Source organism: Photinus pyralis, unplaced genomic scaffold (assembly GCF_008802855.1).
Source record: "Photinus pyralis isolate 1611_PpyrPB1 unplaced genomic scaffold, Ppyr1.3 Ppyr1.4_LG8, whole genome shotgun sequence".
NCBI lineage: Eukaryota > Metazoa > Arthropoda > Insecta > Coleoptera > Lampyridae > Photinus > Photinus pyralis.
Genome location: NW_022170819.1, coordinates 27,227,017 through 27,251,156, shown reverse-complemented (window position 1 = coordinate 27,251,156; position 24,140 = coordinate 27,227,017). Strand labels below are relative to the sequence as shown.

Sequence of the window (24,140 nt, the reverse complement as noted above, 5' to 3'; positions counted from 1 at the left end):
TCGCGACTCATCTTCAAACCATCGTGGGACACTCTGTATTCAAGCAAACCAAAAGTGAAGGGTGAGGGTTAATTCTCTAAAATCAAATACTTATTTCTATATGGTTGAGTTAGGTAACTAAGGGCGCGCCTGTGAAATTCGATCTGTAAAATACACTTTATTTCCCAAAGCCACCTAGTTTGACTGACATCACCTCAATTCCTAATTTAAAGCTCATAAGTCAATAAGAGACCAAACAGAAATTAATTATTCAAAATTGAAGTCTATCTGCAATAAGTGCCATCTATCAGTGTATCTTAAAGAGGTTTGCAACTTCTCTACTAATTAATGACCACTTTATTTTGGTTTCAAGGTGTGTTGGACTGTGTGCTGTGTGTTGATTTATTTGCTTACAAAATAAGAATTTGTTCTAATAGAGGAATTTGTTTACAATAAAACGTAAATTAAATATGCCAGAAGATAATTCGGAAACATCAAAAAGTAAAAGACCTTCAGGTAGGTATTCTAAACCTAGTTGACATAATTCCACAGTAGCTTAGCATTTTATAGATTTGACTTTACCCCATTATTTTTTCTTATTGATTTTCCTCGTAATACCTCTACATAATTAAGGAGATCTGAATGCGGTATATATGAACATGGTTTGCAGCCGTTTCCTTTCATTTGATTCGTGTAGATGCTTCATGTCTCACGTATTTGCATCAAAAGTTTGCTCCACTTCGTTATAACAATAATGACGAACATGATTTTAGCAATATGTACGTGAAATTATAGCACGATCTCATCTATAACTGTGTTTTAGATAGTGCATTCAAGCAACAGCGGCTACCGGCGTGGCAGCCTATTCTAACTGCCGGAACTGTTTTGCCCACGTTTTTCGTGATAGGAATCGCATTTATACCCGTTGGGATTGGTCTGCTGTACTTTTCGGACGAAGTGAAAGAAAAAGTGATCGATTACACTTACTGTAAAAACACTGCGGGCTTTCAGTGCGCCGATATAATCAGTAAAGATCCTAATGCAAATTGTACGTGTCGTATCACCTTCGATTTAGAGACCGGATTTCAGGTATCTTGCAGTTGTTAGATGGTGGAAGTGATTCGCTTGTTTTTAGGGAAAAGTGTATATGTATTATGGATTGAGCAACTTCTACCAGAATCACAGGCGTTATGTGAAGTCGAGGGATGACAGCCAGCTGCTGGGTAGACTGAGTGATCTTGTTTCGTCGGATTGTGCACCATTTGCGTACGAGTTCGATAACAGTACAAACACACAAAAACCAATTGCACCATGTGGCGCTATTGCTAATTCGTTATTTAGTGGTAAGTATGTGCGGTCAAAGATCACATGATTTTTTGAGTTGGTATCTATTAAGGCATGTAGGCACGCATAAGACATTCTATTTTCACGGAGTGTAATGTCTTTTCCAAAATTATACTGCAAGATGTTTCATTGGTTTTGGTATCTGGGAGGTTTTTCACATGAAAACAACAAAACAAAAACGGTTCGAATTTTACAAAATTTGTTGTGTCTACTTACGTTCTGTAAGTTTAAGAACACTGTTTAGTGGGGAGCCACCTTGAGGTAGGAATTTTGGAAAAATATTTACAAAGCCAGAAACAAATGGGACATAATTGTAATTTCATTTTAATGTACTGCCTTATTTCAACCACCTAAAAGAGGCAAAGAGAAAACCTAAAAAAAATTTGCGGTGGCTAGCACAGATACCACCTGCACATCTGTGAATGCGTGTTGTACCCAGAAGTTTTTCAGCCTTTTCCTTTCTGTCTAAGAATCGGTGTACGAAATGTTAATGATGTGTTAAAAACTGACTTAAAAACACTCAAAATTCAAAAAATTAACAAGAGTCATCCTCTCACTACCACGAGAGTAGCTCTAGGGCCCGTATTGATTACAAGGAACGAAAAAAAGCTACTGAAAACCTTTCGAGCTAGGTACTCACATACTTTCTCATTTCTTTTCCGATTTGCATTTTACAATTACATTATAATCGCTCTCAACTTGTACGACATTATCGGAGAATGCGACATGTAGTTGTGTAGCTGCCACTAATTACAATCCTAACTTAACACTAAAGGATACGTGGACGGGCACAATAAAGGAAATCATAAATGCAATCACAGCAGTATAAATTACATTTGTCAGTACGGTTATGGTGGTATACACTGTGTCCGAGATAAGAAGGGCCATCGCAGATCTACTATAGAAACAGCAAAAGATACAAGTTTCGTTAAATGGGAGAAAAATTACGCCATCAATGGGTCTAAAAATAGCGTTTAGAAATTCCTGAAAAATTAAAAAATGAAGTTGATGAGGGTTCCGCAAGAATGAAACGTTGGATTTTAAACAAGTTAACCGCCACCTTAAAAAGCATTAAAAGTTGTTGAGAAGTGTCCTTGGTTTTGCTGTAGGTGAAATATTTCCGCCAGATTTCTTAACAGAAAAATCCACTCAATCATTTAAATGCTCGCGTTTGTGATTTTCGTAAGAAAACACCATAAGACGCCACTAGTGGTAGTGTGATAGACTGAAACCAAACGTGCCAAGTAATAACATATTTGTGGGAAAAATGTATTTAATAGAAACAAATAAAGGTGTTTTACAATTTTATGTTACTATTGAGTGTTTCTGAGTGGTCTGTAAACGAAACCTGTTGATCTTGTAGTAGTTTGAAACCGCTTGATGACCAGGGAGGTTTTTATCATGGCAGTTTGCAGTTATATGTGCTAAAAGAAATGTTTTATCATTTATTTCCTACTGAGACTGACTGTTTTAAGTTGTGTCATGCGACTTCCTCTTACAGATGTGCTGATATTATATAACGAAAAAGACGAGAAAGTGCCCTTATTGAACAAGGGAATAGCATGGGACTCGGACAAACACATCAAATTTAGAAATCCCGAAGCGCCGAACGGGCTGAAAGAGGCCTTTAAGGGATTTTCGAAACCGAAGGCGTGGAAGAAGAACATTTACGAGCTAGATTTGGAGGACGAAACTAATAACGGATTTCAAAATGAGGATTTCATCGTGTGGATGAGAACTTCGGCTCTACCGACGTTTAGAAAGTTGTATCGTAGAATCAATCACAGCGCGACCGGTTATAAAGATGGATTGTATCAGGGGAAGTATACCTTGGTTGTCCATTACTGTAGGTATCATTTTTCTTTTTAATGTACTAACAGTACGTACTTTTTAGCATACGATGTAAAACCGTTTGATGGTTCGAAGCGTATGATTTTGAGTACCACTTCTTTGCTGGGAGGAAAAAACCCTTTCCTTGGGATTGCTTATATTGTAGTAGGGTGCATTTGTTTGTTACTAGGCATTACCTTACTCTTTATCCATATAAAATGTGGGAAAAGGTCTGCTGGGATTGGCTAGTTATAAAATACTGACATATTCTGTTTTAGTACCAGTGAAATGATTAATGTAAATCCACGAACACCTTGGACGCCGTCGTGAGTTCTCATTAAAAAACCAAAGTAGCATACATAGTTTGTCGGACTGTAACGCAGGTATATGTGCTTAAAGTTAATTAATCTTAAGTCGATGTGATTTCTAGTTAATAACTATTTATAACTTTTGTAAGTATTCGTTAACAGTTCTGTTCAAATCTTTAAATTTGGTTGTAAATAAGTGATAAATTTTATAAATGTTTGACGTATTATTTATTACGTAAACTAGTAAATATGATTTGTTTGTTAGTACCTTACACCTTCTTTCCATAAATACAGTAGAATCTTGATAATCCGACACATATGGGACCACGCAATCGCCGGATTATCGAGAGTGATAAAGAAAAAACGCCAATTTTACTATGAATATATGTGCATAAAATGAAAATGCTTACAAATTATACAAAGAAAACAAAATATACACATATATGTAATTTTACATACTAGGAAAAATAATCTTTAATTTTTTTTGTTTCTTGGCTATATGCATTTTATCAAAAATAACATCTTCTAGTCGTGCCAGAGATATGCCGGATTATCAAGATTGCACTGTATTAGTATTCATTCATCGTTTGCTATTGAAGTATGTAGCCTTAACGGCGATTCAGAGTTCCTTAACAGTAAAGGTTGCCGCACATATGTCCATTCCGTCACGTCGACGGTTTGCGCTATGCATAGAGACATTGTCTTTTATGTTGAACGTTTTTCGACGGAACGTACTAGTGTGCAACCTAAGAGCAACACCTTATGTACATGTATGAGGTAACAGTAAGAAATAAGAAAATATAAACATTCAAATTATGCCGACATTCAGAGTTTTTCTGTAAAGACGCAAGGCATGAAATGAAATAACTCATTTTCATACCAACATCTCCGTTTATCCGTTAGTCATTGAGAAGAATTTTTAAATCGCACGTCGGCCTTTGGACGTAGCATGTATATGTATTACATTATACAATGGACGTAGTTTCGTTTCCATTGGACCGTTTTTAACAAGAGTGAGGTTATATTTGTTACATTAGCGCTTGCAGAGAGTAATTGCTTTTAGGCATATATGTTTTTTGTTCTGGGCATATATGTACCTTTTCGTTTTTGTGTAAGTTTGCTTTTCCAGTCAAGGATGCTATATAATATAAGGATTGCTCGATCCCTATACTTGTAAAGCGCAGTTTAGACGCTACAATAAATTGTAACAATTTATCGTAACGATCGAATCGTTACGATTTATCGTTGCGTGTGAACAGAGGATTGTAGCGATTTATTGGAATTGGATTGGATGGTTGATGGCGGCCGGCTTCAATTGCTGCGAATCGTAGCGATAAATTGGAACATGTAAACAATATCAGCGATTTATCGCTACGATTTGTGATTAATGTTGCCGAAGTGAACCATTTTTGTATCCATTTGGGCTACTTGGACTGTCTCTAGCGCATTTGGCGAGTGGCGATCAAGTTTGGCCACCCAAAAAAAATATTTAGCGACACATGGCTACTCATAAATCATAATCGAGATTAAGATTCTATTCTAAACAAGCAATGTAAGCAATAAAATGCGAGTATAATTTACATTAGTGGACAGAACCAAAAGACAAGTTGAAAAGTAAAAAAATAAAAACTGTATTAAACCGTGATCGACAATGAGATTGGAACAAGAAATCGTTACATGTAAACAGTATACGCACTCTTTCGATTTATTGAACGATAAATTGGACAATCAGATCGTTACGATTTATCGAAGCCAAGATCGTAGCGTCTAAACCGCGCTTAAGTCATATGTGACGTCACCAACGGAGCTGGCTCTCAGAATTGACAGTTATAATTTGCTAAGTTGCCAACGTTGTTGCATTCGCGTTATAACTGTGTGTATGTGTTCGCTATATTGCAACAAAAAATGCTTGGACACCGACGCGCGACATGCAGTATTGGACTGTAATAACAATTTGGGGTAGTATGCACATTTTACACTCAAACTGACGCTCATTTTAGTCAGTGTCAAAAAGAACGTCGCAAAATCGTTATTTTAAGATGGACAAAGTTTAAATAAACTGATTTAGCTGCAATTTTCATGGATGATGAAGAGCAAAAAAACAAAAAACGCTGGATGAAATGGGTTCACGACATTTATTTGAGTATGCGAAAAACCGAAGGAAAATTTGTAGACTTGTAGACGATGAATGACAAATGTTTCTAATTTAAATACCTACCTACAACATCCATTTGAACGTATTAGAGCCCCTTCTTACCAGGCGTTTTTTAAAGCGGCTGATAGCGTAACCTCTTCACACGGTGAGAATTGCAGCGCCACAAGTAGCGCGAAGCGATTTTCAGAAGCGCCTTCACGCAACAAAAGCGCACGTACCAAGAAGGGGCGTCGTTTTTTTTAAAAAATGGTAACCCTTTTTTGACAAGCACCTTCCGTAAAAAGGATCTAACAATGTTAATTTAGACTCGGAAAATCAAAAATGTAACAATATCGCACAGTGTGAAGGGGTCGCGGTACTAGAAGCGGAAGTCCGCTAGAAGTCTATTATAGCATCTACGCACTTCTGTGCCACTTCATGTGAGAGCGTCCAATAATAGTCCAGGAAATGAAAGTTGAAATAGTATAAAACCTGGCAAATTTTTCAAAATGCAACGATTTGCATGAAAATTTGGGATTAAACACTTGCGCCACGTTAAGTGCTTCAATTTGAATGGCGCTTGTGTTGATAAACAGCCCAAGAGTGTAGCCCCGAAATGTATACAATAATAGATTTTCTTTACAAGTTTAAGTTTTTTTATTTCAAAACGTCTGCTACTTTCTGGACAACCCTTGTATATATACAATAGCCATTTGTGATTTGTATTTCCCAAAAATAATTCAAAAACCACTCGATTTAGGTATATACTGGTTCTCAAAAATAATCAACTGGACAATCTATAGGTCTTCATTACAACTGTCTTTTCTTATGCTCAAACTATTACATAACCTTTTTATTTACGTTTAATTAAAATACACAGATAGGTATGTTATAATTTAAGTATCTCTATTATATACATTACCTATAAACTATTACATAATACAGGCAAAATTTATACATCTTATTCTTTCAAAAAATAAACAGATTACATTTCTGTAAAAACAAGAAATAACAAAGTAGTACTTAACCGGATCTTTGTTAAATGTATTTGCACATTTGACTTGATAACTAATCCTAAGAATATAAAATTACAAGCAACTTTAGGTACATAATAAAATTATTAAAAGAAAATCTGCAAATCCAGATTTCTACTTCAAAATTGAAAATATTTACAAAATACTTGAAATTAAATTATTGGATTAATTAATAAATCATGAAAGTTCATTTTCCATGTAAATTAATATACTCTAATTACTAAATGTGTTATTCACAACATTAATACATAGATATAATAGTGATCTGTACAAATAATTTTATGACAACTTACTACTGGAGTACTTCAGAAATAAATGCTCAATAGTTACAATGGTGCACGAAGTATTTTTGTTTCATACAAAAGGGCTTCTAATGTAAAAAGATACAAGTGGCAAATCCATGTAGGTATCAATTCTTTTATAATCAAATATGTATAGGCACATGCACAATTAACTGTTCGCGATCCGAAAACACCTCGCTGCACATTTCGCATTTAAATATATTTTGTGCATGTTGCACAGAAAGTTCGGCCAACTCGTGCAAGGGACTGGGATCTGTTATGAACTCTTCTTTAATAACGGGCGTAGGAGAAGCGCATATATCGGGTATAATGTTCTCAGGATCAACAACTTCTTCCTTCACCTTCTTACTTTTCGAAACAATCATACCGCCTCCTTTGACGAGACGCACTACTTTACTACCTGGCCCAATAATTGTACGCCCCGGCCTTAAGCTGTAAGTTTTCTTATCGGATTTATCACCTATAGGCGTCTGCGTTATTTTGATGATATTTGTAGGAACCGGACCAACATCTTCTTTCCGGGTTTCCACAGTCTCCTCGTTGACAATGTCAGTAGGTACGTCACACTCGCCGTTTGTTTGGAAGTGTTCCAGATCGTTTTGCAATGGCTCCTCACTGGCAAGTAAATTATTGACAGCTTCCTCCGGATCTTCTTCTCCGAATGTAGCGACGGGAATCTTGTCCGACTGTAGCATGTGATGATAGTTGACATTCTTTGTGCGCGGGCGTATCCTATCACCTGTTGCCGACTTTAGTTCTGTTGGCTGCGTGTGAGTTACCAGCGTTTTTGTTTTGTGTCTTATCTTTCCACCCTCGTTACTTTCGACCGGTACCCGAGTTTTTTGTGTGTGGATCATTTTGGGTCTTGAAGGAACAGGTTGCTGATCGTTCTTCAGTTTTCTTTTCACTTTGCTCGGTTTTGTGCTAACTATTGTATTAATGTTTTCTATAGTAGCGGTAAAATTGTTATATATGTCTGAGTAACTTTGCTCTACATTGGACTTGGGCGGTGTTTTCTTCGGTTTTCGCACTATTTTTCTCTTGTATTCACTATCATTATCAGTATCTGTTAGGTGATCTTCGTCTTCATCTTCATTGGGTCTTGTAGTCATCATTTCAATTTCATGTGGTTTTAGCTTTCGTCTTCTTTTATATTTTCTTGGGCCAACCTGAATACAGAGAGTCTTTAGTGAGTTGGGCATATATTTTACAATATGTTTGAGAACTAATTCTGGAGGGGGGGGGGGGGGGAGTGAAACCATACGTAACTTGTGGAATCTAATGATGATTTCTTACGAAATCACGATCGCGCGTATTTATTCCAAATGTAGAGTAAAGACTTTACACACTATAAAGTCAATGGTATTAGCTTAGCCTCCACCTACTATAAAACAAACGCAACTACACTTAAAAAATATCAAAAATTAAAAAAAGTTGATAAGATAAATTGTAAAAGACTAAATTACCCATAAACAAACTCCCCAATAGCGTATGCCGATTTTCAACCATCTATGTATTACTAATCATTTAAATGAATGGATGAGTTCACCGATTAATGAAAAAAATTTCAATGTGGCACTTTGTGCTAAGGGTCCCTCTCGCCCCAAATTTCCGCATACCGCTCAACCGGGTGTCAATTGGAATAAATTAAGTTTTTCTTAGTATCTTTTCCATTGTGACATAAGTATTGTTATTTAAAATAGTTAATGCAAAAAGTTGTCGCATAAGTTTAATGAACGCTTTGTAAAAAAACACGTGCGCTGGGGTTCAAACCCGTGTCATCGACAGTTACAATCTGAAAGCGGCCGCCTTTCTAAGAGAGCTATCGGACTCTGAAACAGCTTTGACAAATCTTTTTGAGAACCTTTTTAAAATCGTCCTAATACAACGCCCTTCCGCAAATAGAAAATAAAGAAAATTTGCTTATTATTATAGTATTTTCAGAACGATTTTGCAAGACTTCTGGAAAATAAATTTTATTAAAAATCCTTTCCGAGAATTGTTTTATCGTTTCCAAAATTTACACTAATATGGTATGTGTGGTACTCTTATACAGGGTGTCCCACAACAAATGCGGTCTTATCTATACCTCATTCATCTGAAATATTTTCAAGTTGGCGAGTAAAAAATAACAATGGAGCACTAAAGAAATGACCAATCATGGCCAACTAACAAAAATTTTAAAACCATAGAAAAAAATATTAAATAGCTGAAATGAACATTTAGGAATAGATTATACAAAGTTACCCCTAATTTTTGTACTTAATAAGATATAGTTATACAAAAGGGAGCTTTATTGACATTACTATATTGTCATCGAAAACATTCGTAGGTCTCGTTGAGACACCCTGTATATCTCTCTCGTGATAATATAAAAAAATGATATATAACATTTACTTACCTGAGGTTGTCTCTTCATTGCAGTATTTAAATCACAATGATGGATTAAATGAATAATCAAATCCTGTGATGTCGCAAATAGATCTGAACAGACAGCACACGAAAAAGGAGTCATGCTATGACTGTAATTAGGATCGGGTCCCGAATGATGGGATCGTATATGTTCTCTTAATACCACCCTTTGGTTGAATGCACGGGGACATACTGCACATGCGTAAGGTTTCTCTCCTGTATGAATTCTCTCGTGCTTTCGTAAAGTGCCTCCATCTGCAAACGCTTTCCAACAAAACCGACACCCGTACGGCCTTTCGCCTGTATGAATTCTGTGATGAATTTGTTGGGAGCTTCGAGATCCGAAAGTTTTCCCACATTCCACACAAGGAAAGTGCCTACCAGTTACACCACTGTGACTATGTCGGTGATTCATTAAAGTCCTTCCATCGGGAAAGTCTTCGCCGCACTCTTCACATGACACTACCTTATTTCTATGCGAGATCATGTGACGCTTTAAACGTGCTTTGTTGTGAAACGTTTTATCACATTTTGAACACCCAAATAATTTTTCCTGCGAATGCTCGAAGGAGTGCTTTAAAAGTGTACGTCTATCTTTACATGTACGTCCACACATCATGCACGTATTAGGTGGCAAACTCTTACCATGTCTAGTCAGGACATGGGCCGCGACAGTTTCGTCATTAATAAAAACCTCGCCGCAAATCATGCACCTGTGTTCCCAGCCTCTCGCGTGCACTTCTGCATGCGCCAGAAGCTCGAGCGCTTCCGGAAACGATTCCCCGCAAACGTTGCAGATGTGACCAAAGCCGGCCTCCTTGGTCATCTCCTCTTTGATATGAATCCTTTGATGTCGCCTCATATTGTCTTGTCGATGAAATGACATGCCGCATGTCGGGCAGAAGTATTGTCCATACTTGGTTTCTTCGTCTGAGTAATCTTCATCGTCGTCGTCATCAAAGTTCTGTTCAATGCCTCCGTGCTTAATGCGCACGTGCTCGCGCATGAGCGCTATGTCCCAGAATACCTAAACAAGAGAAAGTATTATTCGAACCTAATCGACATTTTCCAGTTAAATTTTGTTAGTGTATTTTTTAAATTTGAATCATTCATAATTCAAGTAAAAATACAAACCAATGATCAACCTTCATAAAAAAAGATCGTGCCATCTAATCCCCACAACATAATAGAGGTGATATTAAGACGATATACAACGAGACTTGCTTCCCCCGTTTCCTTTATGGGTGCAGAAATAGGAATATAACTATGACTACAGTCACAAGTCTCTTTAACAAACAAGATCAATTGTTTTCATTGTAATTGAGCAAATATATTTCCAAAAATTATAGTTCGTCACAGGCAACCACCACTGATGTAATAAACTGTCCCACTAGAAGTACATACCGAAGGAAGTAAAAACCGTACAACACCATCCATCCACATATGGTGTTCAATTTAACACACAATGCGGCGCCCCTTTTAGCAATGACCATAAACCATCTCCTAAATGTGTACAAAAGAAAAGTGACCCACTCCAAAAAGTAAATTCAAATCAGCTAATGGGAGTGATGTTTTCCTTTGAAGATTACTTTTGAAAACTTACAGAATGACCTCAATGGTTCTCCTCCAATCAGAAGCGCTAGTCCACTTACCAAAGCCAAGGGATTTGTGGGATGGGATTAGAAGTTTTAGGCAGCTTTAAACTTGATAAAACACTGATCCTAAAAAGATAAATAAAAACCAGGTGCCAAATTCTTGACAGAACAGCTTCCTAGCTCAAAACAGATAATATTCAGCCATGATGTATCAGAAATGCCAAACTTAACGTGCAGGTTATCTGCCAAAAAAAAACGTTATATTGCGTTCTTTAGGGGTCTATTCTATATATTGTCGTTAACAAACAATGTTGTGGTAATGACTCGATCTTCAATGATCAGTCGTTCGAAAGATAATCGTTAGCCGATCATGAATTCTCGTTACAATAGTGGGTCGAATGAACAAAATTTATCAACATTACAACTATTTCAGGGGAAGAATACACAGAAAATAACAAATAACTTCACGCCAATCTAACGTGAAACATATACTCGTATGCTGCTTACACAGAGGAAAAAAAGGCAAGAACGCTCAATGGATTTTGTAAAATATACCTACCCATTTATAATTTATAATAATCGATTAAAAATTGGGCAAATCCACTGTGGCTATCAAAACTCATACAACTAGAGCCCAATATATGCTGTACGTTGAGCAACTCAAATCGTAAGGCCTTTAGGAGAACAAATTTGACGCTTAATAAACCTCATATAATACCTGAGAAAAATTAATACAAACGGATGAAAACTGTCAAGGGGTATTTTTGAAAATATGCAGAGTGCATTGTATAGGTATATGCTAGATTTTTACAAACTTTTTTTATTTACAATGTAAATAATAAACCTTAGGCTGTCATCTTTCAATAAAAATGAGGTTAGTTATGCTTATAAGACCTCAACAAATGATTAGGGCTTGTCGTAAAATAATATTTCCATTACGAAACAACCCATTTTAGCATACAGGATCCACAAGTCGTGGCCGAACGATAATCGCTATGTAACGACATCGTTACGCGTTTAGAATAGGGCTCTTAATATGGGCAAAACAACGTTTTCTACAGATAACCTGTACGTTAAGTTTAACCTTTGATACATCACAGGGATGATTTAAAAAAAATTACATCCTTTATGCCGAATGTATACTGCCAAAATGTTAACAAAATCAAAATAACTGTTTTGCTGAAAAAAAATTAGTTTATAACTTGTGACATTTTTTCACCGTTTTTTGCCGCATTTTCCGCCCCTTGGACATAGTGGACCCTAGGCTACAAACCTAAAATATTTTCAGTTCGATCGGAACCCATATACAGGGTGATTCATATCAAAGTTACATTTTAATGGAACCCCCTGTATATTTGGATTACTTGGGCATTTTTGGTGTGACTTTATGTGACATACTTGCGATCTAAAACGAACAGCTTAGCCACAAATCGATATTTTTAAGAAATGCGTATGTCTGAAAAAAATTGAATATCGCAGTAATTATCAAGCTGTGACTTTGTGGAATTACTTACCACAAACTGTACCAATGTAGACCGGATGAGCAGGGTAGAATTCTTTTTACGTTTTGAGAAATCAATTTACTTAATAAATTTAATTTTTACGACAGGGGAGTTTCCAAAACACGGTAAAATTGCGAAAATCAAACCATTGCATAAAAGTAAAACAAAAAAGGATGTATGTAATTACAGACCGATATCGATACTTAACACCTTGTCAAAAATAGTCGAATCACTATTAAAGAACAGATTGATTTCGTACTTCGAATCTCACCATTTATTTAATAATTCTCAACACGGGTACAGAGCTGGAAAATCGACGAACACGGCACTACAAAGCATGCTAAAGTTTGTTTACAATTTCCATAACAAGGGTAAAATTGTAGCATCGATAAATTGCGATCTCTCCAAGGCTTTTGACTTGGTAGATCCGGAATTACTGCTGTCAAAACTCCGTGCGCACGGAATTAGAGGCGTACCGTTAAATTTATTAAAATCGTTTGTTAGTGACAGATATCAATATGTTGTAATTGACAAAGTCTATAGTTCGGGACAAATAGTTGAAGTAAAGTCACAAGTACGACCTGTGAATTATGGTGTGCCACAAGGCTCCATTCTCGGTCCCATTTTATTTATCATATATATGAATGATTTGCCAAATAATTTAATAGATACGTGTCACATTTGTACTTATGCAGATGATACTAGTGTAACTATTGCCTGCAGTCAAAACGACTTAAAATTCACCTTAAACAAATCTTTGGCACAACTAATCAACTGGTTTAATGCAAACTTTTAATTAACGTTGAGAAAACTAAAGTACTTGTCTATAAGAAAAATTCAACTTCTGTTATTTCAAACATAACCTACGAATCGACAATAATCGAAACAAGTAATTCCTGTAACTTTCTCGGAGTTATATTAGACCGAAATCTCAACTGGAAGGAACACATTGAACAACTACAATCAAAATTACACCAATCAATTTTTGCGCTCTCACGCTGTAGACAGTTCTGCAATAAAGATACGCTAATCAAAGTGTATTATGCTCTTTTTGATACGGAATCCTACTGTGGGGAAATACCAATAAAAATTTAATTAGCGACATTTTCAAAACTCAAAAACGGGCGCTTCGGACAATATTCTCGCTACAGCGAATGGAAACCTGTAAGCCGTACTTTCAACAGTTCCGCATTCCTACTCTGTATAGTTTGTATATTATTGAATCTTTGTGTTATGTTTTTAAAAATAAGGCATTATTCTCCTTTAATTCCGATTGCCACAAATATAATACAAGATCAAAAAATAATTTTGCAATAACCGCCTCCAAAAGTAAAGTGTATGACACATCACATCTACAAATGGGTCTACGATTTTACAATGCTCTCCCTAGAAATATCAAATCTATATCGGCATTCGTCCCATTTAAAAATAAAATTCGGAAAATACTTAACACAATGGCACCATATTCACTGGAAGACTTCTTCACAAATATCGCAATTTATTAACTGTACTTTTTATCGAAATTTTTATATACATTTAATATTGTTATGTTGTTGTTTGTTTAATTTATATCATAGTCTATTTAAATTTTATCTTTACATTTAATATTGTTATGTATATGTTGTTGTTTGTTTGATCTATATTATAGTCTATTTACAGTTTATCTTTATACATTTATATGAAGTTGTAATTGTTCCAATGTTATACCACAAAAGTGGTTCAATAAACGATCTCTCTCTCTCAATTTCCAATTTAGAACGATGGAAAAACGGCCTAAAGCGAATAGGCTTTTGAAAATTGGTGCATAACTAATTATTTTAGCTAGAATATTTTCACATTTCTTATGTCCGTTTTCTAATGCATTTTTTACATCTTTTTCAAATTGACTGAAATTTTTGAATTATTTGAATATTTCTGAAACTTTTAACAAATGAACCCTTTTACAAAACTAATTACCTTTTGTAATGCAAAAGCAACAAAACCTAAATTCTATGATTAGAGTAAATAGTACACATAACTTACCCAGAGATTCATGTAAAATTCTCTTTGCAAAAATTTAAATAGTCCCCTTTTTTATGTTGACCAAAAGATTCTACACTGCAACTACCTACACAATTTTTTTTTACTGTAAATGAAATCTTGCTAAATAAACGTCGATTGCAGTAAAATAAACGATTGGTAAATAAATAAAATGAAATAAAGTTAATCAACTTTTCCACTCAACTCCAACAAATTCCCTGCAGAAGAAGAACTCAATATTTCATAGTGGAAAAAAATCTGTACGTTCAAGTTGTATAGCATCTTAGAATGACGCGTCATCTTCTCTAACTTCTGAAACACTTTCCCTAGTCCTACCTATTTTGAATGAATTATCAAATCTTTGGAAGAAGTGAATTAAGAAAAATTCTTATGGCCCAATGGACGAAACTGCATTATAAAAGTTTGCTGCCTTCAATGAATTAATGCAGAAGAAAGTGTTTTTCCTGTAACATTTATGAGATTTATTTATTTATTATCTCTCTCTTGTTCTGGGCCCTCAACAGGCATGGGCCCAATTACAGACTGCGCATAATGCTTTTTAGAAGTGTCTGAGATGCAACAATCGACATATTTTTGCCAACGCTTACACTGAGTTTCATATACAGGGTGTTTGGTAAACATGCGGCAAAAATGAAAGAGGTTATTCCTTGGACTATTCTAATGTTATTTTATCCTTTGATGATTTTTGAAAAAAAGCTTCGTTGCGAAGATACATGTGTAATTTCTGCCCTTATTACTTAAACGGTTGTTTGTGAAATCCTCTATCATGGCTCATTATTCGAATGCGTTTTTTCAAAAAATCATCAAAGGATAAAATATCATTAGAATAGTCCAAGGAATAACCTCTTTCATTTTTGCCGCATGTTTACCAAACACCCTGTAGTGTAAATCGAGGTGTACCTAAAAGCATATTTTAACCATGGCGGACATTTTGTTGATAAGTAACAATAGACAATTTGTAACATTGCAGTGCATTTTATATTCATCATAGATGACAAACTTAGCTCCTACCTTTACAATGAAATTGAATAGTATTTCCATACCAATTTTAACCATGGTTATTTTTAATTCTTTCCGCCCGTCCGCCTGAGGGTTTGAGGTATCGACACCTAGGGTGGAGGAAAAGAAAAAAGAATGTCTAATATTCCGTTTATGCGCAAGCGCATACCAACTTTGTTATTTACCAAGATATTTTAACGAAATTTTAACTACAGATATTTCTCATAAAACGGAGTCTAAGTGAAAATAAGTACTATACCATGGACTCTGTTTGCGCATGTGCTGAACTATAGTGCAGCGGAGAGCCGGCGCTAACTCGCTTATTTGAGGTAGTTTTTTTTTTCGGAGTAGAAAGAATTGGGACCCACACCATTTTGTTCAGAAATGTTTGAACCTTCAAAATCTCGCTTTACGACATTTTCCCGTGGTCCTGACAAAAGTTATAGGCCGCTAAAGTTGAAATTTACTCATTTTCGCGCGCGCGACTAGACTACCGAAAGTATTTATTTTCTCAGCAACTAAGCGATATACATCAATAATTCCTTTTGTAAAATGAAAGTACATTTATAGCAGAATCTAAAGCATTCATATTTACCTACATTGTTATGCACAGTTTTTCGAAAAATGACCGTCAACTTCCCAAGTTCGTGTAGCAGATGAAAAGTGCGCACTTTGAACTCTCATAACTTTTTATTTCACGGTATCGATTTCCAATATTCATAGCTCATTCGATGCTCCAAAGCATTGTGATTATTTTATTTTCTATAACATTACCGTGAATTTTTCATAATAAAAAAGTTACGGTTATTTAAGTAAAAACCTACCGACCTCGCCCAGTCGGGAGTCGCGAGTGAGACGGAGAGGGAACGATAGTCAGCAGCGTTCGCTAAGCAAGGAGCGATGCGTAAGAGGTTCTCCTTTACTAAGAAATTTCTCTCCGAATACCAAAACTAGCTATTTAGGCCGTTTAAGCGTTTACAAATGCATTAATTCATTAACTCCATGTATCTCAGTTCTTTGGTGAGATATATAGGTACAAATAGGTACCTTTCCCTGTAAATTTTGGGGGTTACTCCACATTAGGTATCTCTTGTGCTGTGCTGTATATTGCAAGATCAGCAGTGACAACGGTATGATTTTGTCCCAAAGATTCAGGCTTGTTTTTTGATTTCACTAGACGATTGGTTAGGATGGTATTGTAGCTCGCTGGTGGAGAATTCAAAAACGGCACCCATATATTGAATAGTAGATACCGGAACTTACTTAGGATTATCAGCATGTACTTAGGCTGTTAAAGTCAGTTACCTGGTCGTTATCTAGTGATAGGTAAACGAGGAATTTGGATTTCTTCTGTCGATGTATCTCGCTTTTGAAAAAGGACTGTGCGTTGAATTTTTTTCGTCTGTTTCCACAGAATATGGCCTACTTATTCTTATTCTGTGACTGTTTCCTCATTGATGTCGAAGTTGCTCGCTGTGATAAAATATCATTTTTTATTTGACAAATTTTTGTGAAATGTAGGTAGACACCCTTTTAGCAGAACATGTAATATTGACGTTTACTGTACTTGTTATGCCACTGTCGGAGAACATTTTCTGACCCGAAAGACCAATTTGCAAATGAGTGTAACTTTTGTTTGAAAAATGACCTTAAGAAAAACTGTTCAATAATTTTGTCCCGTAAGTATGTACCTACACAACAAACTTCGTGGAATTTTGTCAATTTTCGTTGTCCGGCCAAGAATTGCAGTGGAATTATTTTTTTCGAATTTTCAAAAACTAATTTCAGATTCAAAAACCACCAGATACCAAATTTCGTCGAAATCAACATTTTTTCGCACCCCTATTGAGGGGTGTGCCCTTTTGCGGTAGAAATTTTGAAAAATTATTTGCAAAACCGGAAAGGGCATACAGCAAAACCTATTCAAAGACTTACCACCAGTCTCTGTAACTGTTGCTGAGAAAAAAAGAAACTTTACCACTTTTTTGAGGGTGGCTCCTAAACGAATACATGGATTTTTTTTTTTTTGGTGTTTGGATCCATCGTTCCTCGAAATGGGGGTTGAAATATATTGTGTGATCAAAACTCTCTAAACCTTCCCCATATAGTTTTTATTCGTTGAAGTTTTTTAAAAATAAAAGCGACTATAGTTTCGGCGTACTGCCATCATCAGGCGATGTGAAATTTAACAGGAAAACGGTAAGTTACAAACGTTGAAGACGAATAAGACGAACATGTTGTTTTTTAATTATTAACTGGCCGAAGCCAAGTGAAAAAACCTGAAGGGTGGTTAAACCGGAAAGGTTGTCCTAAGTTTCAAAACGAATTATTATCAAGCCTTGTTAAGACAACCAACCGGAGGGTTGAATTATTACATTAAAAGTTGAAAGTTGAATTTAACACATTTCAAAAGAACCGGGGGGAAAAAATAAACTTATAAAAGTTTTGAAACTATTGAGATGACTACATATTTAAATTATTTAAGTTAAGTTTAAATTCGAGATCATGCAGACGGCATGTCTAGAAATGATTGACCACCAGGTTTACCTATCACTAGATAACGACCAGATAACTGACTTTAACAGCCTAAGTACCTGCTGATAATCCTCCTAAGTAAGTTCCGGTATCTACCATTCAATATAATATACCTATGCCGTTTTTGAATTCTCCACCAGCGAGCTACAATACCATCCTAACCATCGTCTAGTGAAATCAAAAAACAAGCCTGAATCTTTGGGACAAAATCATACCGTTGTTACTGCTGATCTTGCAATATACAGCACAGCACAAGAGATACCTGATGTGGAGTAACCCCCAAAATTTACAGGGAAAGGTACCTATTTGTACCTATATATTTCACCAAAGAACTGAGATACATGGAGTTAATGAATTGTTTGAGATTTTACAATGCAACTCGGCGGAATGCATTTGTAAACTAAACGGCCTAAATAGCTAGTTTTGGTATTCGGAGAGAAATTTCTTAGTATAGTAAAATCTCTTACGCATCGCTCCTTGTTTAGCGAACGCTGCTGACTATCCTTCCCTCTCCGTCTCACTCGCGATTACCGACTCGGCGAGGTCGGTAGGTTTTTACTTAAATGACCGTAACTTTTTTATTATGAAAAATTCACGGTAATGTTATAGAAAATAAAATAATCACAATGCTTTGGAGCATCGAATGAGCTATAAATATTGGAAATCCATATCGTGAAATAAAAAGTTATGAGAGTTCAAAGTGCGCACTTTTCATCTGCTACACGAATTTTGGAAGTTGACGGTCATTTTTCTAAAAACTGTGCATAACAAGGTAGGTAAATTGAATGCTTTAGATTCTGCTATAAATGTACTTTCATTTTACAAAAGGAATTATTGATGTATATCGCTTAGTTGCTGAGAAAATAAATACTTTCGGTGGTCTAGTCGCGCGCGCGAAAATGAGTAAATTTCAACTTTAGCGGCCTATAACTTTTGTCAGGACCACGGGAAAATGTCGTAAAGTGAGATTCTGAAGGTTCAAACATTTCTGAACAAAATGGTGTGGGTCCCAATTCTTTCTACTCCGAAAAAATTTTTTGAACGATTTCGCGGCTCTCTCCGCTGCACTACTAACTTTTTTAATTTCTGATAAAAGCAAAAAAAAAACATATTTCCGAAAACCAAACGCAAATGGTGGCGAATTTCTCGAGAACGTTCCCCGAAGTGGATTCTCACAAAAAGAAAACGTTTTGAAAAACCGCGCCTGTTGATGGAGTTAAAACTGCAAATGCGAATTATTATATTTAAATGACAATTTGTGTGTCCCTATAAAAAGTGTAAGTAACAATAGTATCAAATTGGTTTCAGATTTTTTAACGAATAATAATGCGAATGTCTTGAGAACTGAGTATCGGAACTCATTAATCACAAAGAAAAAGTGAAAGGCCTAATCAAGACTCATCTAATGGTACATTATACTTGTCACTAGTAACAGAGATATGTGTTAGAGAACAGTGTTGAAATAGGGTACTCACAAAGTGCAGATATAAGTTATTGCGCACAGATGCATCTGTCGCACATACAGCATCTTCGATTACACTTCTTAGCTGTAGTGCATAGTAAAATTTCCCAATCTGGTTAAAGCAAGTTATGTTAGTTATGGCCATTTTTTCCATTTTCAACTCACAACTCGTAAACGAAGTAGATCTTATCAGAACTCTGATTAAGTACATTGGCAAAAAAAGTAGAACGGGTTTGCGAAAAAATTTAGACACCCTGGTATAATTAAAAAATATTTCTGCAAGAGCAAAATTTTCTAGTAGGTATCAGATGACGTAAAACAATTGAAATTCTCTTTGGCAGAAATGTCAAAATCTGGTTTTTTTGTTATAATTTTACCACTTTGTGTAAACCAAATTTTTCTGCTGTTTGGTTTATGATGATTTCTTGCTTCAAACAATTTTAAGATAGTGTCACAATCTGGTTGTCTAATATGAAAACATTTTTTTCATTCACCCCTCTGGCTCAGGGTAAATGTAAATTAAAAAACTGCAAACTTTGTTTCCCCACCTGACCGTAATACTAATAATAATAATAACAATAATAACCTCCTCACAGGTGCGGCATTCAAAAGGGCTGTCACCACCATGGACGCGTGCATGAGAAGCCAACGCCTTCTCACGTGCAAAACCGACTCCGCAGTGCTGACACACAAAGGGCTTACGCGGATCAGTAATTGGAAATCTTGGTTCCGTCATTGGGTGGTTCTCTTGAGGCATAAAGTTACCAAATTCCGGGTCCGGTTTATGCTCCATCTCTTCCATGAGTTTAACATCTTCGTCAACATAATTGTACGCGCGCGAGCTCGACCCATCCATATCCTCCTTCTTAATCTTGTAGCTCTTACGCTTCTTAAAGAAACTCTTAATTTTCTGCTTCTCAACATCAGAATCGTCCATAGTCTGCGCATCTTCCTCCTCCAACCCGTCAGTCTCCGGTATATATGCGTGAATTTTTAAATGATTCATCAAATCGCACTTTCTAATGTAGCGAACCCCGCACAAATTACACCCGTGCGGTCTGTCCGTCTGGTGGGCCACCATGTGATTCATAAGATTCGATTTCTTCCTAAATCGACGGCTACAAAAATCGCAAGGATATGGACGTGCGGCAGTGTACTCGTCCTGATCAGTTGGTAGAGGAATTTCTACATCGTCTAGCTCCTCCACGTTCTCTTCGGAGCCAACAATGATTTCAGAACAGTTCTCCCCCCAAGAGTCTGTTACGACTTCCTCATTGGTTATATCTAACAGTTGCTCTTCGACAAAGGATTCGTCGGACGCCTGCTGTATGACCATCATTTCGTCTTCAGTCACATACATGATGCCGTTACCTTGAGCCACTTCGGGGATGCTTTGCGCGTCACGCTCGGCGTTGCCTTGCACGACGACCTCCTCGCACACTTCAGAGAAGTCATTGTTCTCTGCTAGTATTGTGCAATCGTTATCGATACCACAGATTACCTCTTCGGTTTGTATGACCGTGGAGCCATCCTCCCACACTAACGTGTAACTCTCGTCCATTTTCAAATGATTAGTTTCATTCTTTCAGCCACTTAAAAAAACAACAAATTTTGTTAGGTTATCACTATGTTTGACAACTAAGGTTATATTTAATTGAGGTTAGTAAAGTTTATGATTTTGAAAAACGTAAACAAACGAGTTGGTGATAAGAATTAGGAAGAGAAAAATTTGTTTAATTAGAATACGAAGACGTAGGACATCAACCAACACAAATACGAATTGTATAACTGCGCGTTAATAACTTTTGTACTATTCAAAGGCGAATTACATCACTAGGTTATATGGTTTTCGGAAATAATTTAAACGTTAATTAGGCTTACCTATCATTAAAACACATAATTTTAGTGTATCCTACTCGAAAAAGGACTCGGTATATAATTTACAAAGAAAAATTCCAACCTCACTCGCGATATCGAACGATGGCGTCGACCTTCACAGTTTGCCTATTACAGCAATGGCTGCGTTCGTTGATTGTGTTCTAATTAGTTAATTTAATTTTGTGCAAAATATTGTCACCGAAATAATGCTACGGACAGCTTTTAAAAGATTCCAAACGAATTCAAACAATCAAAAATGTAAGTAAAATAGGTTATGGAAATAAAATATTAACCTTACCAGTACATAAGCCGCCAAAACTTTCAATTTCCGGTCGTTGACATTCCCGCCGAAACTTTGAAATGAGCACGTTCAATGGAAAAATCTTGGAAATTCCCGAAATAAGCGTAGATTGCTTTGAAAATGCGAACAATTTGGATTCTCTCGTCTACTTTCTATCGCACTGCCACACCGATCACATGCGCGGGTTAAGTGATTGGCGTTTTCAAAATTCTTTGCTGGAAAGGCCCGATGTCTACCTGTACGCGACTCCAATTTCAGTGAGGATTCTAAACCACAGGTATCCACAACTGGAAGCCAAACTAATCGAAATCGCCACTTCAAACTCGACACTAATTAAAATCCCTTACAAAAACACCCATTTAACAGTAACAGCCTTGCCCGCCGGACACTGTCCTGGCTCTGTTATGTTTTTATTCGAAACTGCTAGCAAGAACATCCTTTACACTGGAGACTATCGTGTATCCGCAAGTGACTTACGCAAATACAACGCCTTCTACTCCATGGGTGAAGTAAAACGTATTGACAAGATGTACCTCGATACCACCTTTTTCAACCGCTCATACTTCAAACTGCCACCGAGAAGTGACAGCATAAGTAAAATATGTACAGTCATCGATAAGTGGATCAAGCAAAGTCCCGCTCATATAATTAACATTAAACCAAGCGCTACCTACGGTTCCGAATTCTTATTCATGGAAATTTCCAAAATAGTCGGCATGCCCATACACGTCAATTCCAAAACTTACAACCTGTACAAACGCATACCGGAAATGGACGAGACGGTCACCTTAAGTGCCACAACACAATTACATGCGAATTGTGGCAGTGAATTTAAAGAAATTTGTAAAAAAGATAAGGCACTAATCCGAACTATCATACCCTCTACACTGTATTGGAAGAACAGGAATACGGACAGTGATTGTATTGAAATTGGGGAAACAGGGTGCTATCGTGTATGCTATTCTTGCCATGCTTCGCTAGAAGAAATTGAAGAGTTTTTATCATTTTTAAAGCCAGTTGAAGTGGAACCCTGCGTGGTTCCGTCTTCTCCAAGAGAAAAGGAAGAAATGTTTGACCTATTAGAAAAGGTGATGTCTACATATCAATCACGAAGATTGGAGGAAGAAGAAGAATCTAAACTGTTTAAACAAGTTGAAAATGCACCTAACACTCCTGAGAAATCTGAATGCGAGTGGGACGATGTATTGGGATCACCTGTTAATAATTTTAAGCGAAAAAGGTTGTGGTTGCAGGATGATGATGGTGATGAATGAATTTAATTGGTTGAATATTAAAGTATTTGAATAATTGTATCTCCAATTTTGTAACACTGTTTTAAACAGCTATTTTTACATTTTGAATGTATTTTATAATATACTGATTTTTATAGTCTCAGAGAATTTCTTTAATTCAACAGAATGTCCTAAATTGCAGATTAAAACGCTTGATTTCGTACATTCTGCATATGGCGAGAATATTTCCAGAAAAGTTTCCTGAGTTTCAATAGGTAGGTAGGTACTTGATTACTTAAGGCATTGAATAAACTTAAGGTGAAGGTGCTTATAGCAGACTCGATGTCATTTTGGAGCAAAGAGTAAGTACCCACTCTTTAGTATAAGGGCCTTAGCTTTCTGCACTAATAAACATTAAAAAATCAAAGGATTTTCTTAAAATGATAAGATAATACATGTAGTGTCACATTGTCAGTGGGCTCCAAAATGGCGGACGACACTAGTGCCGGGTTATAGAGCGGTTGAGTTTATTGGCAAATCTTATTTTCGTTGGCGCCTGCCTACGTCGAGTGCTTGGTAGTTGCTCGCACGCGTTGGTTGCTTAGACAAGATGGACTTTTTGTACCTACTTGTACTCTTTCTATATGATACAATTTATTTCCCGCATATACCTACCTACTACATGTAGGATACAGTACAAAAAATGATTGGTGTTCCAGCGCATTCATAAAGAGTTATGAGGGCAACCTTAAATAGAAGATTTCCCAATAAATGGATAGGACGAGGAGCCCTACTAGCTGGTCCGGGCGGTCACCAGGGTTGAATCCAGTTAACTTCTTCCTTTGGGGAAAAAATGAAGTTCTTGGTATATGAAATGGAAGAAAATCTTGTAGCAAGAGTAGTTTCTGCTGCTGGCAAAATAGGGGATAAACCAGAGAGGTCTAATGTTTGCTCGAGTGTTTGCTAATTTCAAGCAGTGTAAATATCTGGTTTTGTTATTGAAATAAAATTAAAACTCATTAGTTACGTTTATATAGGCACGTGGTCAGAAACATTAAAAACATTCTGCTTCAGGGTATACCAATAAACATCCAAATTACAAGGAATTAATTCTATAAAAGGTTCCTGTGGAAATTAAACAATTTATGGCCATTTGCACCAAGAAATTTAAGCGGATCTTAGCTTAAGCCATTGTTTATAGCCGTTTGCACTGACAAATTTAGCTTAACATCCATGGCAACGATTATCGAGAC

General features: G+C 36.3%; 3 protein-coding genes across 4 annotated transcripts; 2 read left to right on the top strand and 1 right to left on the bottom strand.

Annotated features, from left to right (window-relative positions):
- Positions 1-323: 323 nt before the first annotated feature.
- LOC116179014 (cell cycle control protein 50A) lies at positions 324-3,714 on the top strand. 2 transcript variants are annotated; one of them, XM_031498708.1, is made up of 6 exons: positions 324-495; positions 803-1,068; positions 1,115-1,322; positions 2,825-3,169; positions 3,218-3,383; positions 3,432-3,714. In XM_031498708.1, the coding sequence occupies exons 1-6, from the start codon at positions 450-452 to the stop codon at positions 3,481-3,483; spliced, it is 1,083 nt and encodes a 360-aa protein (XP_031354568.1). In that variant the 5' UTR covers positions 324-449; the 3' UTR covers positions 3,484-3,714. The 2 variants fall into 2 exon arrangements, with proteins under 2 accessions (XP_031354568.1, XP_031354567.1); XM_031498707.1 differs by lacking the exon at positions 324-495 and adding an exon at positions 646-758.
- A 2,631-nt stretch (positions 3,715-6,345) lies between these two features.
- On the bottom strand, positions 6,346-21,487 carry LOC116177809 (zinc finger protein 184-like). Its single transcript, XM_031496920.1, has 4 exons — positions 21,358-21,487; positions 20,063-21,068; positions 9,333-10,370; positions 6,346-8,100 (listed from the first exon to the last, which is right to left on the bottom strand). Exons 2-4 carry the CDS (start codon positions 21,035-21,037, stop codon positions 7,054-7,056), a joined length of 3,060 nt encoding a protein of 1,019 aa, XP_031352780.1. The 5' UTR covers positions 21,038-21,068; positions 21,358-21,487; the 3' UTR covers positions 6,346-7,053.
- LOC116177810 (protein artemis) lies at positions 21,474-23,050 on the top strand. Its single transcript, XM_031496921.1, has 2 exons — positions 21,474-21,612; positions 21,664-23,050. Exon 2 carries the CDS (start codon positions 21,715-21,717, stop codon positions 22,927-22,929), a length of 1,215 nt encoding a protein of 404 aa, XP_031352781.1. The 5' UTR covers positions 21,474-21,612; positions 21,664-21,714; the 3' UTR covers positions 22,930-23,050.
- Positions 23,051-24,140: the final 1,090 nt, after the last annotated feature.

Coding starts and splice junctions, on each gene's coding strand:
- LOC116177810 (XM_031496921.1), top strand. CDS start 21,715: ATGAGCACGTTCAATGGAAAAATCTTGGAAATTCCCGAAATAAGCGTA.
- LOC116177809 (XM_031496920.1), bottom strand. CDS start 21,037: ATGGACGAGAGTTACACGTTAGTGTGGGAGGATGGCTCCACGGTCATA. Junction 10,371..20,062: donor AATGCCGCACCTGTGAGGAG/GTTATTATTGTT, acceptor TCTCTTGTTTAG/GTATTCTGGGACATAGCGCT. Junction 8,101..9,332: donor CAATGAAGAGACAACCTCAG/GTAAGTAAATGT, acceptor CTCTGTATTCAG/GTTGGCCCAAGAAAATATAA.
- LOC116179014 (XM_031498707.1), top strand. CDS start 677: ATGCTTCATGTCTCACGTATTTGCATCAAAAGTTTGCTCCACTTCGTT. Junction 1,323..2,824: donor TGCTAATTCGTTATTTAGTG/GTAAGTATGTGC, acceptor TTCCTCTTACAG/ATGTGCTGATATTATATAAC. Junction 3,384..3,431: donor CATATAAAATGTGGGAAAAG/GTCTGCTGGGAT, acceptor ATTCTGTTTTAG/TACCAGTGAAATGATTAATG.